This window comes from Lepisosteus platostomus, chromosome 4, assembly GCF_059453375.1.
Source record: "Lepisosteus platostomus isolate fLepPlt1 chromosome 4, fLepPlt1.hap1, whole genome shotgun sequence".
Taxonomy (NCBI): Eukaryota; Metazoa; Chordata; class Actinopteri; order Semionotiformes; family Lepisosteidae; genus Lepisosteus; species Lepisosteus platostomus.
In genome coordinates this window covers 33,572,459-33,591,487 of record NC_142614.1, presented here as the reverse complement: position 1 = coordinate 33,591,487, position 19,029 = coordinate 33,572,459, and the positions used below count along the sequence as shown (strand labels likewise).

Here is a 19,029-nt window from a genome sequence, read left to right as displayed (position 1 = left end):
TGATGCTGTTTTCCAGGGAAAGAGGAAGCTCTCAGATGAAGTGATCTCTGAAAGACAATTTAAAACAATGGCGGACTGTCTCTTGACATGATTGTCTCTTGTCAAGTTACATAACAAATGATTAATCCCAGAAAACAACCCATGAACTCTACAAAAGTTTACAATTTAAAATTTGCTAACAATTTTACAATTTAAACATACGCTAACAAAATGCATTACTGAAGTGTGTTTCAACTTTAAAGTCGAGCCAAGAAAAACTTAATTAATTTAATACACACTTTAGTTTTGGAAAAGCCCGAATATTGCCCTACCACAGTCCTGACCTCTGCTGACCCAGAATGTAATTTGTATTGAATGTGTGCTTGAGTGTTAAAATCCTGATGATAAACATGCTTAGGGGGAACATTCTCTTTGCAGTAGTGTCAAACTTACAAAAGGGAGGTACATGTATCTTTTTCAACAAACCCTTTTTTCTAAATAGGTGTCATGTAATGGAGACCCCCTGAAGGCCATTAAAGTGTATGCATGTGTCAGATTAAACTCGCACCCCGGGCATTTATTTTTCATTTTCTTGCAAAGATTAAATCATCTTTCACAATGTTTGTTTTTATACAGACTCATTTATTTTCAACACCCCTTATCTAAGGAAGGGAGAGTTACTCTGGCATTGGAATTATTGGAATTGTTAGATAAAGGGAGATAAGATCTGTTTACCCTCAAGCTGTGTTGGCAATGATTAGGTTGTCTGATAAGCAGTCCACAATTCGGTGGAGACACCACACCAGATGACTGACCACTAATGAAGCAGAAAATTCTTGAATTTCACCATTCAAGCTTACCTGACCACTATATTTTAAAAATAAAACAAAAGAGGAGAGCAGAGATAACAAAGAAACAGAAGCAATGGAAGAAGTCCTACGTGATTGTTTTTTAGAAGTGCATAGAACATGTGCTTTAATTTGCGGTCTCTCTGGGAAATATTTCAACATTGTATTAAATAACTCTCTGGCTCTATGTAGCTATTTGCACATCGACGATAGACTGGAATGGTCTAAGAACACCGAGGCCATTTATAAGAAGGGGCAGAGCCGACTTTACTTCTTGAGGAGGCTCAGGTCCTTCAATGTATGTAGTAAGATGCTACATATGTTCTATCAGTCGGGGGTAGCGAGCACCATTTTCTACGCAGTGGTATGATGGGGCCCTGGGATTAGAGCAGTGGATTCTAAAAGGCTGAACAAGCTCATCAGGAGAGCAAGCTCTGTCATTGGGTCTGACCTGGACCCCTTGGAGGTAGTGGCTGAGAGGAGAATGGTGTCCAAACTATAGGCCATCATGGACAAAGTCTCCCATCCCCTCTATGACAGGCTTGTAGAAATGAAGAGCACGTTCAGCAATAGAATGATTCATCCACGGTGCGACAGGGAGCGCAACAGGAGGTCATTCTTGCCTTCTGCCATAAGACTGTACAACGCATCCACCTTGCGTCTGGGCAGAGGCAACATTGACAGTGACCTGTTTCTGGACTGAACAGTAAACTGCTACATCTGTTCTTTTTCTTTTCCCGTTTACAACCGTTTTTTGTGCAATATATGCCAGGGACCTGTGCAATACATTTAGATTTATATCTATATTTACATCTATATTAATACTCATATGTGCAATACAATTTTTCTGCGTACTGTTCTAGTTTGTTCTTTGCGTGTCCTGGACTGTGAGTAACTCTTTTAGTGCACCCCTCACTGTACTGATTGTATTATTATTATTATTATTATTATTATTATTATATCATTCATTACACTGTGGCTGTGTTGTCTGTTTTAAGCTGCTGTTGCACTGCAATTTCCCTCATGGGATCAATAAAGTATCTATCTATGCGAACCAACTCTGAAACAAGCAATGTCATGAGCAACAAGAAGGAGAAATTTAGCTTTGATATATTCAGAACTCATTACAATAAATGGATTGCCATTCTGGGAATATGATGCATCTTCCAGTTTCTCATTGAAATGTTGAATGTTTTGTCCAAATGCAGTGAAAATCACAGACCAAAAATGGAGTGACAGTACAATCTTTATTTCTCATTCACATAGCAAAACATGAAAAATAAATAATTTTAATTAATAATCTTGAATTTATAGCAAAGGTTAAATTAAAGTAAATGATCTTTTTAAAAGTAGCTCTTTTTAATAAATTAATACATTTGTACATTGGTTTCTTAACATACCATATGCTTAACTAAAGTGTTGAAATCTTAGTAAATTTTATTTATGAAAAAGTTTTTGATTTGGGAATTGGTTTTCTGCATGTGGTAGCGTAACAATGGTGTGAGCATAATACATGGAACAGCAGGCAAAATGAAGGAGAAAGTATTTCAAGTGTTGTACTTGTCTTTGTTTTGCACTTAGACATTTCAGACAAGTCAGATTTGTTTTGATGGTGTGTAGACATTGTACAAGTTAAATATAAACAGTAACACCAGACACAAGTTCTGTTGTATATTCAGTCATAAAGCAGAAAATCCCTAAAACAGAATATACTTCATTTACAGTGCACTGCTGACACGGTTTTTGGACTGTTTGTGGCACAATAAATAAGGTCATTTTGAACTATGAACCTATTCACAAAAAGTGATCTACTAAGTGGAAAACTGTCAGTGGAGAGGAGATTCATTTTAGACCAGCTACTGGTCAAAAGACAAGGCTGGAATCTTTCTCCTTTATCCCTCTAACTTAACATTTCAGGAAGTATAAAGATTATTCTCTGAACAACTACAGCAGAGTTGTACTCAAGCATCAGACCTGATCAAACACCAAACCATTCCCAAACTACATTATTTCATAAATGAAAATTTAGGTCATGACAATTACAGGAGATGTTTAATAGTGAATCTTCTGTAATTTGATTCAACACATTATTACTTGTGAGAATGTATAGAAAACAAGCAACGTTTTATGTATGTTTAGTAATTCACTGATCCTATTCACTGATATTGCCTAGGATTCAGAATGTACATCTTCTGTTTTCTCTTTCATATGTCCTGTAACCCCACGTCAGGCAGAAATATTTCAAATTTCTTCTTTAGTAGAAGTTCGTGAAATAGAACTTGTAATTTCATTAGTTCAGAGTTGTATTGTACTGCAATTTACTGTATTGTCAAGAGACAGGGCTGCTTAAGTTCAGTATCATAAAAGTAATCCTGTTCTGTTCTTATCTTTTACATATATATTCCTGACATAGTTATAGAAATTAGTGATTTTTGTCAATGGTCAGTGAAACCACTGCAGATACTGTACCATGCTTTTACTATGCACATCTGAACCTCTGCCCTATTTCTTTGAGGTGAAGTGTCTCCATTTCTTGTGTTTCCTGTGGCAGGTGGGCCTGTGTCGCCCGGGAGACTATGGCTCGGACGTCTCTCACTTAAACCTTCACAAAACCTTTTGTATTCCTCATGGTGGGGGAGGCCCAGGCATGGGTCCCATCGGAGTGTGAGTATCTGGTTGCCTTTGTGGGGTTTAAGCATATTAGTGCAACTACCTCTCCACTTGTTTTCATATCCATTTTGCTTGTGCAACTGTATACATTATGAAACATAATTTTCATTGTTTTGAAAATGTGCTGATTCACATTCAACTACTTTAGGCTCATTTCCATACTATCCCAGCTCTCAAATTAAAGGTTAATTCAAATTGCTTGAATTGAACAAGAAAAGAGAAGAAAAAAAAACAGTGTTCTGGCCGTGGAGCCTTCTTCAGGTGTAATTGATTTTGAATCTTTGCTTTTCATCATATATTTTCCTAAATTACATGTTGTCTAACATGTTGCCTGTTTGCCCTTTTAATTATTTCACCACATTGTTTCTGAAGATGGAAAAGGTGCGTTAAGATAAATATTTTTCATAAGTAACCTCTATTAGCTTAGCATTTTCAATTTTGTATTAAAAGTTTGTTTTTCCAACCTGCACAAACAACCCTCCACTTGTTTACATTTAAAACCCATCTTCCAGGCTTTTGCCCTGTCTTGAATTTTATCTAAATCTTGGATCCCACACCAAAGTTTTTAGTGACAGAGGATGATCAAACCTTTTACTGAAGATATGTATTTTAGGATAATTAAGATGATTAATTATGGATTAAGGTGAAATCCTAGGATTAATTTACTAAACCACTAGTAAAATGACAGTGTGATAGGTAGGGAAATACTTCCCCTTTTTAGTTAATCATTTCATATTGAGAATTGCATTGAATTTGTGCTTTTCAGAAAGAAACACCTTGCTCCGTACCTACCCAGTCACCCGGTTGTTTCTCTCCAGTCTGACAATACTGCTCAATCTCTTGGCACCATCAGTGCTGCACCTTGGGGTTCAAGTGCAATTTTGCCCATTTCCTGGGCATATATTAAGGTAAATTAATTTCTTTTTCAAAGAAAGCACCATGCTAGAATTTAAATTATACAGGATTATGGTCCAAAAAGATAAGCATCTAAACAGGTCTCCATACACTGGCATCTGCCCCAATAATCATTTCAGCAACAGTTGTTCAACAAAAATGTTTTGTTTAAAGTATACTGGAATGGATCTTTGTTTTTTAGTAAGTCCTGAATAACTGAGTAGTATTTTCTTTTAATGCTCACATGAACTGTTAAAGATAATAAAAATTGTACCACTGCCTGCATATTTTTCTTCCTGAAATATAGATGATGGGAGCTAAAGGACTGAAACATGCCACAGAAATTGCCATACTAAATGCAAACTACATGTCAAAGAGGCTTGAGAACCACTACAAAGTGCTTTTCAGGGGTAAAAGAGGTAAGCACCATCTTAATGTCTCTTCCATAACAATTTCAAAAACACTATTGAGAACCGATTTCTGTAAGATTCCTCCCTCCCAAAAATAGATTTTTAATCTTTCTGAGAAATAAAGCAATTCTTGAAGACACATGTGAAGACAGATCAGGAGAAGGGTATAAAAAAACCCCTTTGAGCACAGTAAAACTGATCATTAGGAAATGAAAAGTGTATAATATCACAACAGAATTACCTAGATATTGCTGTCCCTCCAAACTGAGCAGCAGGCAAGGAGGAAACTGGTTAGAGATGCCAACATTGAGCCAATGATAATTTTGAAAGAGACAGAGCTCAGTGGCCAAGATGGAAGAAAGAGGTCAACAGTATTGCAGTTACTCTATTGAGTTTGCAACATAAAATTTTTAATTGATAATGCAAATATATGAAAGCTTCAATTTTTATAATCTCAGGAAGTGCTACTTGTTAGGAATTTTAAATGTTATTCTGCCACCTTGTAATTCTTCTTTTCTAGTGCTAGGGATGCACAAAAATGTACTTCAAAGAATTAAGATCCTGAATGCAGTTAATCCTTTTTTCAAATTTGTAGATAGTTTTTAATCTCTGTGTGATGGGTCCTTACTAAAGAATTATTCATAAATACAGAATCTGCAGTCCATTTTTATTATATACAGTCATGCTTAAAAATATGTGAATCCATTGCATAATTTAAGATTATTTTGTTTTTTTAACCACAAAATGCGATTTTATCAGAATTTGTAACTTCCTAATTGAAATAAAGTATAATTATTCACCAATTTGAGTGTTTTTAAAGAAAATGTCCATGCAGCAACATAATACACACAGTATACAGAAATTGTGCAGGTGCAAAAATAAGTGAACCCTTAGTTCTATGACTTACATCAATGTAAAGCAGGATCAGGTGGGTCAATGACAGAGTGTTGATAAATTAACCAAGATAACCAATTAAATTTTAGATCTGAAATGTGTTAGGAGCAAACAAATAATTGCAATAAAGCAGGTCAGTTACTCTTCCTACGAGTCTAGCATCATGCTTAAATCTAAGGAAACATCAGCGGAACTGAGGAAAAGTAGTGGATGCTCATCAGTCTGGACAAGGTTATCAAACCATTTCAAAAAGATTTGGACTCCATAAATCCACTGTTAGGCAAATTGTATACAGGTGAAGGGGGATTTAAAACAATGGCATCCCTGCCAAGAAATTGATGTCCTCCTACAATTTCACCCACAAGGAGAATAATAAAAGAGGTAAAAGGTAATCCTAAAATAACATGCAGATACAGTGCCTTGCGAAAGTATTCGGCCCCCTTGAACTTTTCAACCTTTTGCCACATTTCAGGCTTCAAACATAAAGATATAAATTTTTTATTTTATGTGAAGAATCACCAACAAGTGGGACACAATTGTGAAGTGGAACGAAATCTATTGGATTTTTGAAACTTTTTTAACTAATAAAAAAATGAAAAGTGGGGCGTGCAAAATTATTCGGCCCCTTTACTTTCAGTGCAGCAAACTCACTCCAGAAGTTCAGCGAGGATCTCTGAATGATCCAATGTTGTCCTAAATGACTGATGGTGATAAATAGAATCCACCTGTGTGTAATCAAGTCTCTGTATAAATGCACCTGCTCTGTGATAGTCTCAAGGTTCTGTTGAAAGCGCAGAGAGCATCATGAAGACCAAGGAACACACCAGGCAGGTCCGTAATACTGTTGTGGAGAAGTTTAAAGCCGGATTTGGATACAAAAAGATTTCCCAAGCTTCAAACATCCCAAGGAGCACTGTGCAAGCGATCATCTTGAAATGGAAGGAGTATCAGACCACTGCAAATCTACCAAGACCTGGCCGTCCCTCTAAACTTTCAGCTCAGACAAGGAGAAGACTGATCAGAGATGCAGCCAAGAGGCCCATGATCACTCTGGATGAACTGCAGAGAACTACAGCTGAGGTGGGAGAGTCTGTCCATAGGACAACAATCAGTCTTACACTGCACAAATCTGGCCTTTATGGAAGAGTGGCAAGAAGAAAGCCATTTCTCAAAGATATCCATAAAAAGTCTCGTCTAAAGTTTGCCACAAGCCACCTGGGAGACACCCCAAACATGTGGAAGAAGGTGCTCTGGTCAGATGAAACCAAAATCGAACTTTTTGGCCACAATGCAAAACGATATGTTTGGCGTAAAAGCAACACAGCTCATCACCCTCAACACACCATCCCCACTGTCAAACATGGTGGTGGCAGCATCATGGTTTGGGCCTGCTTTTCTTCAGCAGGGACAGGGAAGATGGTTAAAATTGAGGGGAAGATGGATGCAGCCAAATACAGGACCATTCTGGATGAAAACCTGTTGGAGTCTGCAAAAGACCTGAAACTGGGACGGAGATTTATCTTCCAACAAGACAATGATCCCAAACATACAGCAAAATCTACAAAGGAATGGTTCACAAATAAACGTATCCAGGTGTTTGAATGGCCAAGTCAAAGTCCAGACCTGAATCCAATCGAGAATCTGTGGAAAGAGCTGAAAACTGCTGTTCACAAACGCTCTCCATCCAACCTCACTGAGCTCGAGCTGTTTTGCAAGGAAGAATGGGCAAGAATTTCAGTCTCTCGATGTGCAAAACTGATAGAGACATACCCCAAGCGACTTGCAGCTGTAATCGCAGCAAAAGGTGGCTCTACAAAGTATTAACGCAAGGGGGCCGAATAATTTTGCACGCCCCACTTTTCATTTTTTTATTAGTTAAAAAAGTTTCAAAAATCCAATAGATTTCGTTCCACTTCACAATTGTGTCCCACTTGTTGGTGATTCTTCACATAAAATAAAAAATTTATATCTTTATGTTTGAAGCCTGAAATGTGGCAAAAGGTTGAAAAGTTCAAGGGGGCCGAATACTTTCGCAAGGCACTGTATCTACAAGCCTCCCTAGCTGCCTCTGGAGTAGAGGTGCAAAGATCAACAATAAGAAGAACCCCGAACAGAAATGCCATCTATGGAAGGGTCGCCAGGAATTAGCCTCTTCTGTCAAAAAAGAACAAAGCTGCCCATCTGAAGTTTGCCAGAGACCACCTGGACAAGCCTGAAGAGTTCTGGAAGTCTGTTCTCTGGACAGATGAGTCCAAAATTGAACTATCTGGGCAAAACAAGAGGTCCCGTGTTTGGCGAAGAGCCAACACAACCTACCACCAACAAAACCTTTTCCCTACTGTCAAGCATGGTGGTGGCAGTGTCCTTGTATGGGGCTGTTTTTCTTACTCTGGCCCTGGGCAACTTGACATCATTGAGGGAATCATAAATTCTGAGAAATATCAAGGAGTTCTTGAGAAAAATGTCAGGTCATCAGTTAGAAAACTCAAGCTGGGCACAAAGTGGATGTTTCAACAAGGCAACAATCCTAAACATTCAAGTAAGTCCACTAAAGAATGGGTTAGGAAGAAGAGGCTCTGTGTCCTGAAATGGCCAAGCCAAAGCCCTGACCTGAATCCTATTGAAATGCTGTGGCAGGACCTGAAGAGAGCTGTTAATGCAAGACATCCTTCAAACCTCACAGAGCTAGCGGAAGTTTGTAAAGAGGAGTGGAAACAAATCCCTCCAGCAAGATGTCAGAACCAATTATCTGTCTATAGGAGGCCGCTGTGTGAAGTTATTGCTGCTAAAGGAGGTACCAAAAGTTATTGACTGAAAAGGGTTAATTTACGTTTGCACACAAGAATATCTGGTGATTTGTTAAATATCACAGTCTGATAATCTCTTAGTTCAAATCCCTTTTTATGTGTGGGAAGACTTTATTTAGGACATTCATACTATATATTCATTAAGAGTTCAGGGTCATATAAAATATCTCTATAATATCTAAAATAATTACCACAAACTTTCAAGCATGACTGTACTTTGTTTTAATATAGAATAACCCACTTTGGCATAGCCACTTGCCTCTGTTTATCTCGGCTCACAGCAATGACCCAGGTATCCACACGGGGAGAATTAAAAGCTCCCCTTATCAGTCATCTATGGAGACATTAATATTTACATGCTGCAAACTCATAAGAGGGAACTCCTATTGAAAGGAAGGTACATCATCCATCAACTTCACTATGAGTCAGCAGGCACCTAGGAATCCTTGGCGAACTAATCCTAGCCATGCCCTGGGTGGCACTAACTCAATTACACACCACCTAATGGGAGCTTGCTGTCACAGTTGGCTAGCAACATAATCCAGGCTCAAAATCAAGATGTTTGGATTGCAGGTCTGTTATGTTGTGTCTTCGGACTGTGGACCTTTACTGTTTGAACCTTTTTCCCCATGTTAAATATGCGTATTTGAAAGGTTTCTGAAATAAGATCAAATTAATACTAGGAAAATAATTAATACTTTAAAGTAAAATTAGTACTATGAAAATATGCCATACTTTGTCTTAATATTCTACAGTGTATTGACTTTTCAGAACAAACTAATTTCATCTCTTCACATTATTTGCGTCACTTTTCTTTATTGCAGATTGTGTTGAGTTGGAGTCTTTTAATGTTTGCATTTCAATTTGTATTTCATTTCAGTAAAGATAATGTTCCCAAGCTCAAAACTGCATTCTTTCTTGGTAGGTTGTGTGGCTCACGAGTTCATCCTTGATGTGAGACCATTCAAAAAATCAGCCAACATTGAAGCTGTGGATGTGGCAAAGAGGCTGCAGGATTATGGTATGATGATGACAGCTGCTGAGCAGGGGCTTGCTGTTCACACATATATAAAATAAAAATTAACTTTCAATAACTCTAAAATTGTACTTAATCCTAGTGAAACTAATGGTGACAATGTATTTTTTTATGACTTAAAAAAACGACAAACCCTATAAAAAAACGTTTTAACCATTTTTATCTTTGACATCCTGGACAAGAAAATGCCACGCTTGGCCTGAATTCTTTTAATATACTTATTTTCTTGACTTTGGATCATTGCAGTGTGTGGTACCTTAATATCAGTATACGGTGTAATATACAACTGTGTAACATCTTTAAACTACTGCGACTGTCAAACATTGTGTGGACATTCAAGAAGGGGCATGATTCTGCACACACTGTGCATGTGATGCTAATGAACCGTGTTGGGAGGTAATGAATTCTCATTTCAGTCCTAACTCTCAGATCCTTCTTTCATGCAGGTTTCCATGCTCCCACAATGTCATGGCCAGTGTCTGGCACTCTGATGATTGAGCCCACTGAGTCAGAGGACAAGGCTGAGTTAGACAGGTTCTGTGATGCCATGATCAGCATCAGACATGAAATTGCTGAGATTGAAGAGGGAAGGATGGACTCCCGAATTAATCCTCTAAAGGTCTGTAATTATTTGGATATTGAACATATTTTTTAAACCCACTGACATTTTTTGTGAGTTATGGTTACTTTTTTTTTAGTTAAAAAAAAAAGATTATGACCAGAAATAAGCACTTTAATCTGAACCCAAAATATTTTTTCTAGGAACAAAAAACATTAATGGAAAGAATGGGGAGTTACAGGTCTCAAATATTAGTCTAATGAATATTTGGTAATTGGAAGAACTTCTAGTCTGGACCATTACTAGATGGCATATTGTTTGCCATAATAAAACCATATAAGGAATTTAAAGTTGTACACACATGTCTTTGTTCCTTATCTGGAATCTGCTTCACAAGTTAGTAGTTGGAACTGATTAACTTCACAATAGTATCCACATGGGTATAGTCCCAAACTATAAACTATAGTGCTGACCAGCCAGAAAAAAATGAAGCTGAATAAAGTTGTAATAAAGTTGAAGAGAGAGGTTGTAACTTGTGTGGTTGTAGAATATGTGGAATTTGTGAGCAGGTGCCATTTCTACTCTGCACTGTAGCTTAACATGAGTTTTCATTCTAGATGGCACCTCACACTCTGGCCTGCATTGCCTCTTCTAATTGGGACAGACCCTACTCCAGAGAGGTTGCTGCATTTCCACTGGTAAGTACCTCTCTGTCTGTAATTGAAATGCTATGGCCCTAATTTGGATAAACTGGAGAAACTATACTTTCAGAAGACTCAAGAGCCAAAATGTGCTTTTCTAGTTACTATTTTATTTTTAAATTAACCTCTACTTGTGCCTTTGCAGCCTACTGTATATACTGATGCAGTCATTGTGCTACAGTAGCTCTTGAGGGAGTGGCGTGTGCTAAGGGAGATTTTAAATAAGAGTAACATAATAAAACATGTTTGCACTTAATCAGTTACTGCAGAGTAAAAGAAGGTATCCAGTCATGAGCTAACATGGTCTTTTGAAAGGCTTTTTATTAGAACCATTGGACATTCAACTCTTGCCTTCTGCATCTTGCAGCAATCATGAGGAGGCATCATTATTCAAGTGTTGATACAGTAGATATAGATTTAAGATCAAGAGTCCAGCCCATGTGAGGCAGGGAAAATGAGTATACTGTATACATCAAATGACATTGTCCCCCATGGAAAAAATTGAAGGCATCTTCATTGCTGTACTGTATAATAATATCTATCATTACTAGACACTATGAAAAGCATGTGTATTGTATGTGATAAATACTGAACTGTTACCAGCATACAAATACAGGACACTAAAGCACTTTATGCCATCATCAAAATTACTTTACAAGAAAATGTTAATGAATCCATGCCTTGGCTGTGTTGGCACTGGTAATGATCCCATGTGCAAATCATGGTTCCAAAATTATATTGAAATGTGATCAAGACTGTCTTACATTTGAGCTTAATAATTGGGCACTAAAACATTTTGTTGAGTTAAGAAACCCTTCTTTGAGAACGCAGATGGAGAGATCAGTGTAATCAGTGTCTCCTAGTCTCCTTCCAGTTTCCCCAACGTAGATGGCTGGGCATTTCCTGCAAGAGATACATTAAATGAGGTTGCTGGAGGTACAAGATGCCATCTGGGTGATCCAGAATTGTCCTGAGGGGCCTTGAATGAGTGTGGTGTTAGATATGTACTTGCAAGTGATGCAGCGAGTTCTGTTGCAGGGGAAAGTGCCTGGTGTGGATGATTGCTGAGAGCTGTCAAGGGAGCTGTGAACAAGAAGGTTACGCAGATTAGGTAGTCTGCAATATAAGATGATGGGGCAGTCAGAAAAGAGGGACCTAGTGGAGGGACCAGGGGATTATGTTAATGGTACCCATAAATGTATACAAGTAATGTTAAGTCTTTAAAAAAACAGCATCGCAGCACTCTGCTCCCCTAAGGTTCTGACCTCAGAACTAGAATGAAGTATGCAATTTTATAATACTTATCTTTTTCAATCTTCCTCATGCTGATATTTGGTGTTTGTGTTGTGTTTTTCAAATTAACATGTGAGAACACACTAGCTCTTGTTTATGGTTTATTGGGCTTATATTTGAGCCTGTGTTCTTTAAAATTCCCCAGCCTTACAAAACATATTAAGGAGAATATTAAACATTCTTTTCCAGCCATTTGTGAAACCAGAGTCCAAGTTTTGGCCAACAATTGCTCGGATAGATGATATTTACGGTGACCAGCACTTAGTCTGCACTTGCCCGCCGATGGAAGTTTATGAATCGCCATTCGAAGAGAAAAGGGTCTCTTCATAAAAACTTGTTTGCATAAGATGCCGAAAAGCTGCAGTATTTGAACTTACTGCATTTCTGGAACTGTGGGAGTTCTTCAGCATTTACAAGACTTGCTTTATATTTTTTCCTTTGGTGCCATTTTCCATTGATGTGCACTTGGTGCCTCAAGTTTTTACTGCATACTGTATGAATAGTTGCCTTGACATTTTATTTGATCAAGAACTACTGCTTTAGGAATGATTTCAGTGTAACATATTTTCTTGTTATAGTTTTTTGGCATTCAAGTCATTAGATATTGGTGAATTTTACTTCTGTGTTGACTATTGTGTGATTCAACCACATAATGCATTTCTAAGAATAATTGTATTCATTTTTTTATGGGGATAATTCATTTAACAATTTTTTAATATTCTTTGTAAATAGAGCTTAAACTGCTTGTAGCATTCCAATAAAATGTTTTGAAAAGATGGCCTTTTATGTGATCATGCAAAATTGTTAACGGGATAGCAAACTCTAAAGGATACCAAGAATAAATGCCTATGACATACATATTTGCATATTTCATTACATTTCAGAATTAAAAACTGAATTTGTGTGGCAAGATTGCGTGTAAGGATTTATATTTAGAATTCCATTCAGGTGTTTCATCCTAAGCCTCTAGATTTTCATTGATGTACCTCCTGCAGTAGATCACTTTAGGGTACATGACTTACTGGAATTTCAACAGCTTTTGATAAAATGCCACATTAAAGACCAAAATGTGAAAGTGTGAAGTGGAATCTACTGGAATATATATAAACAATGTAAAATATTTTCACTCATTTGTAAAAGAATAAAAAAGAATCTTTAGGCTCCTGGTAATGTATGCAGTGGACAAAGAATAACAGGGGTTGCTGCTCAAAAATAGGTGGGGTTGCTGATAATGCCACAGCAGCACAAGCAACACAAGGGTTTAAACAAAATTCAGGGCTAAGTATACTCTTGACAAATTACATTTTAATGTGTACAAGAGCAGCATATTACATGCAATTTCAAATGGGAAGCATTGAGCAAGAATGCATGAGGAATAGCGGGAGATTGTTGACTTCATTCAATAAGGCAACATGGGGAAGCAATAAAAAGGTAAGTAATATTCTTAAATATGTCCTTAAGAGAGTGGAATTTTAATCAAGGGAAGTAATTTTACAAGAATACAATCTGCTATTTGGAATAATGTTGATTTCAAACAGTATTCTACAAGAATATGACGCTGTTCTAGAGGTAGTTTAACACGGAGCAACCAAATTAATTCCTGGTCACAGACTGGGGAATCATAGACTGGCCCAGTACATGCAAGACCGCATTTGGATTTAATTCTTTCAAATCATTTAACTGATGTTAGTGGCTCCTCATCAAGCAACATCAGTAGGATAAAACTGTCTCTAAACTGTGCCTGAGTCTCTAAATCAGAATCAGAATCCCCCCTAAATTGTGGCCAATTAACCAATTAAGTTGTCAATTACTATAGATATATTTTTTAAATATTGAGTATAATGTTTTAAAACATAATACAAAAGAAGAACAATATTTCCTTACGTATTCAAAATCATGAAAGGCAACAGAAGGACCCAGCAAAATAAGTGTAAAGTTTAAGGGTATTTGTGACCAAAAAAAGGAGATGCTTCCATAGCAGAGGATTGTGAGAGTCTGGGGAAAAAAATCCCTTGTCATATGGTTGATGCATACTCCAAGTGATCCTGTAAAATGGACTCCTATCCTATGGAATCATGTCTTATCCGTCTTCTTTGGTTACTCATTTGTGTTGAACATTTAAGTTGAACTGGTAGTGTTGCTATCCTGAGAAACTGTAAATATGGGCAGTATGTGCATACATAGAATGAATCATGTAGAAGTACCACTTTAAAACTATTACTAAATGTATTTCAAGAGATTCAAGATACCTGAGTTCTTTATTTCTAATAAAGCTTTCAGAATCTAGAATATGTCATATAGTCATAGAGGTCTGACTGTGGAAGACTGGAGTGGACTTTAGCCTGGATACAGGGGTTAAAATACTCTCATTGTGATAAATATTGTCACGGAATATTTAATGTTAAATTCAGGACCTCAGTTTGACTCATTCAAAAGCACACCACTTCCTACAGCATGCTGCCCTGTTACCATTTGAATTGTATATTTAGTTCATGAAACATTGTGTAGTCAGTAAAAAGATAAGCACTGTTTTATGATCTTCCATTATCAACTTTTTAAACAATGAAAAAAATACAAAATCAGTACAATAAATTATTCCAGAGAACAAATAAATACTCGTAATAGCCACAAGAGGACTCACCCCATATTAGACTTGCTGGGGAAAGTGATAGGCTGTAGCCACTAATTTGCATCATAGTGCACTCTTTAACAGCCTCAAACTTCAGGTTTCAACTGAAATCATTAACTGTTACTGTCCTTTTGACAATCGGTGATTAAAGGGAGTCCACACAGACAACAGGCAGGTCAACAGTGGGTTTTTTTACTGGTTTATATCCTGCTACATCTGTTCTTTTTTTTCTTCCAACATACAATGAATCACTAAATACAAACATAACTGGGATTAAACTGAATATCTCATAAGGGCCCTTATTTTTCCTGGGGCATGCTGTAGGCAAAATGCATAATCCATAGTAAAATAACAGATTGGTTTTTGCCCAGATTAAACATGACTAATGTCAGGCCTTGTGACTGTGGAAGGATCAGTTCTGTTTCCCAGGTAGCCAAAGGTAGACCTGTTAAAGATATCCTTTAACAGCCAACCTGTTAATCCACTTCATTTCAAGAATTGTGGTCTTCAGTCCTGTAACTTAAAAAAAAAAGTACTGGCAAAGATCTACACAATAATAAGCAATACAGCAATTAAAGTTGAAATGGACTAAACTGGAACAGGTACTCTGGCTTTGGGCGTCACTGTGTTTAGTAGCACAAAACCACTCTCAACTCTTTAAATTATTATTTCTGTGACTCACAAAAAACATTCTTTAACCATTTTGTTTTACTCTACACCAGTGATGGGGTGGCTTTGTCCGTCTTGAACAGTCGCTAACAGTTTCTTCACACAGGAGCAATTTTTTTGTTTTAAACAACCATTGTAAGCATTAAGTTTTCCACACAGGTAGGAGACTGGATATTTTTTTTTGTGAAGCTCAAAAATGGATGGGAAATTAGATTGTCGAAAGTTATCATTCAACAGTTTCATCATATGACAGCATAAGATGATGCAAAAAAAAAAAATGAGTATTGACTGTTTTGAAACATATAACAGTTCTCTGGTTAGAGAACTGTTTCTCTGATTAGAGGTCACCTGTGTTGAATACATGTGATTATTTCCTATCAGAATACCAGGAAAAATGTACCTTAGGGTAAAATAAGCACTATTAAGGATTTTAAAGGGAGCAGATGAAAAAGAAATCCATTCAACTGTTACATAGTTCTGACTACACTTGCAGAAAGTGACTGAAAATGACGGAGTAGGAAGATACAAGGTACATTTTAAAATATGGCTATGAACTTCCAATGTTTAAAGTGAGTGAGTTTGGAGAGAGGAACTAGGGCTTTGAAGCAGTGAATAACAGCATGTAATTTAGTTTTATTCTTTCAAAATAAATCTCATGTTTTTAATTTTCACTTTTCATACTTCTGTACTTTCTGTTTAAAACCCTAAGATAATTATATTTTTAACTCTTGGATTACTTTAAAAAAATAGATATTTTAAAAACTTTCTCATTGTTCATCTACAGCTAATTAGTTCACTGTTTAAATGTTTATACAGCGGGAAACCTACAGGCCCTTAAATACTGGACTTGTGCTTTACTAGTATATACAACAGAAGGAAAAGATGACAGTTCAGATCTTTAGAAGTCAAATCACTTATGAATGAATGGGTAAAGTCACCAATAAAAGAGACAGGCTTTTCTGGAATCAAAATATTTAATAGGTACATATCAAGTAATATACCATGTATAAAATTTCAGATCACAATATGAAGCAATGTAACCCTCTTCAAGCTGACTGCTGTAGGTAAGATTGCCACATACAAAGGAACTAATGATTAAAATATAATATGCAACTAAAATATATAAAAGTGGCATATTTAGTAGTAAAAGGAATTTAGACGTGACTTTTTTTTCTTCAGTAAGTGCAATAAAAACATACAACACAACACTAATGCAAGAGCAAAGCTTCAATTTGATCTCTAAACTGTTAGTAGTCGACCGTAGGGCACAAGAACAAAGAAAACACAGTGAAGCTCACAAAAGTTAGACTATTAGCTTGCCATTCGGTGCAGAAAAGAAGTACAGAATTATGAAGTCATAGCTGAAAAGGGGTATGCACATCACAGTTTTTGTAAGATATACTCATTAAAACATTATTTTGTATCTGTTAAAATGTTGTTGTATTCATTGCAAACAAAAAATAACAGAACGGCAACAACAACAAAAAAGCATTTATGGATCGGGCACTAACATTACCTGGAAGCAGCAAGGAGCTGAACTTCAATGAACCAAAAAACAAAACTGAAACCCCCAACCGATACCTTCTCCTGTTCCCTGAGGTAGTTGTGAAATCTCAAGCACCTGCTAAATTTGTGCTGCACTTGTTTTTCTTTTTATTTAGAATTTGACTGGCAGCTACTACCTGGGATACTGGTCTCAGAGATAGATGGTGTTGGTTGTGTGGAATCCAGTCTCCGATCAGGAGCAAAAGATACAGGTGTGGGGAGGTATGAGCTGTTGAACGGCTGTGGAATCCACTGCTGGCATCTCAGTACACGAATGGCAGGCCGGTGTGATTGAAGAGCTGGGTTAAGAACTGTCAGTCCATGTCGGTTGAGAAATGACAGCCTTGCACGATCGTCTCATCGACCTTTGCTGTAGCCCGGGAAGAACTGGTCCAGCAGCGACTGAAGGATCTTGTTGAGAACCATGATGTAATCTTTCCCCAGGTCGTGACGGCAGGCTGGACAGGTGTAGACCTCTGCACGGAAAGACCTCTGCAGGCAGGTCTAGTTCAAAAAGAGAGAATGGACATGGAGAGGTTAGATTCATACGGTGAAATCATATAGCATGGAGAGGTTAGATTCATACAGTGAAATCATAGTTTTTAGAGGATTGTTATTGATGGTGACAAACTTTCAACCTAACCCATCTCTTTATATAGTTTCTGCAGCAGGGGTGCCCAATCCAGGTCTGGTTTGGAGGCATGTTTGCCAGTTTTCTAGGTGTCTAAAGAAGCAGCATCTGAGGAGCTCGGAGAAGATGTCAAATTAGTCGAAAATGGTCTGATTGAGTGAAATAAAAGCCTGCAGATAAAATGGGCTTCCAGGACAAGAACTGTACATTCCTGCTGTAAAACAATTAATTATGCAGTGCCATATTCTTCTTTTTTACCAAGGAAATCAAGTGTATCGTCTGTCAACGTAATCGATTACTATTACATATAGATAAAGATGAAAATGTCCCCTTCTCAAAATTAAAAGTTGTAATCTTTATTTCCTAAAACCACATTAATATATTTTCACAACTGAAATTTCATGAGCCACATAAATTACTGAGGTGTAACATATATTCTAACTGGTGAGCTCTTCGTATCACAAAATTATTAAATTCCAAAGTGTTGTGAAAGTAGACTAATTAGCAGCCATATTTCCACCGCTGTACCTTCTTTATTTGAATTTAGCTAAATATGAGGCTCAAAGGCAATAATGGGTGATCTTAATAAGAGTATATGACCATGGCATTCAAAGAAAAAATAACAAAATACTGTTCAATCCTATTTTATGCTCCTAACGTGAGCCTGACAAATTTAGCATTTTAGATTTAAGCAATAGAATGTCTGATCATGCTACTGATTGTTCAGGTATCTTGGATTCCATGCAAACAAAGCCCATTTCTTTTGCCATGAAACACTGCTGCTGTAAAATTTGTCACACAGTCACCTGATGTTTGTGTTTGAAAACTTTCAGAATTGTTGCTTTGCATGTGAATTTTCCCTGGATTGATAAGAATAAGACTTTGCCACAGGGAACGATTTTATTTTTTGCCATGTAGCTTAAATTATCATTCTTTCTATTATTTTGGATATCACTAATATTAAATATGAGTTGTAAAAATAAATGAAAGCATTAGAAATTGTAAGACTATCAGTATTGGATACTGCATACAGCCCTCCTCAAAATAAATATATATATATATTTTTGTAAATAGAAATATTAAATTATTCAAAACCTCAAAATATATTAAAAATGCTGAAAAAATGTTATCTTATCATTTGGTAGTTTCACAATGCCACAGAAAGTTTCTAAAAGCTTTTTACCATTATCAGCACTGAGAATTAAAGGATGTTGAATACAGAAGCAAAATGGAGTAGAACTGTGTCATCATATGGCAAGTCAGAGAAATGCCAGAATATCTAACATAAAAGATTACCAACCTCAATAACTTGTTGAGGACTAGTGATTGGTATAAAAAAAAACAAAAGAAATACCAGTTTTGACTATGGTGTCCATTATCAAGAGGTTCAAGTTTTATCTTATTGTTGCCACCCACCTGGAAAAGGACTTAAGAAAGTTTTACCCAGTCAGTCAGAAATAGAAT

At 36.8% G+C, this 19,029-nt stretch overlaps 2 protein-coding genes across 5 annotated transcripts in view; one reads left to right on the top strand and one right to left on the bottom strand.

The window, feature by feature from the left end:
* The window catches only part of gldc (glycine dehydrogenase (decarboxylating)), a 53,644-nt gene extending 40,777 nt beyond the window's left edge, over positions 1-12,867 (top strand). Inside the window, exons 19-25 of the mRNA XM_088629437.1 lie at positions 3,379-3,491; positions 4,264-4,405; positions 4,699-4,810; positions 9,428-9,523; positions 9,985-10,157; positions 10,715-10,795; positions 12,281-12,867. Of these exons, the coding sequence (XP_088485563.1) occupies positions 3,379-3,491; positions 4,264-4,405; positions 4,699-4,810; positions 9,428-9,523; positions 9,985-10,157; positions 10,715-10,795; positions 12,281-12,421 (858 nt within the window). The 3' untranslated portion in view covers positions 12,422-12,867. The remainder of the gene's footprint in view (positions 1-3,378; positions 3,492-4,263; positions 4,406-4,698; positions 4,811-9,427; positions 9,524-9,984; positions 10,158-10,714; positions 10,796-12,280) is intronic.
* A 3,477-nt stretch (positions 12,868-16,344) lies between these two features.
* Positions 16,345-19,029, bottom strand: part of uhrf2 (ubiquitin like with PHD and ring finger domains 2) — a 160,906-nt gene continuing 158,221 nt past the window's right edge. For all 4 annotated transcript variants that reach the window (XM_088629438.1, XM_088629441.1, XM_088629442.1 and 1 more), the window contains one exon: positions 16,345-17,438. In XM_088629438.1, the coding sequence (XP_088485564.1) occupies positions 17,292-17,438 (147 nt within the window). In that variant the 3' untranslated portion in view covers positions 16,345-17,291. The remainder of the gene's footprint in view (positions 17,439-19,029) is intronic.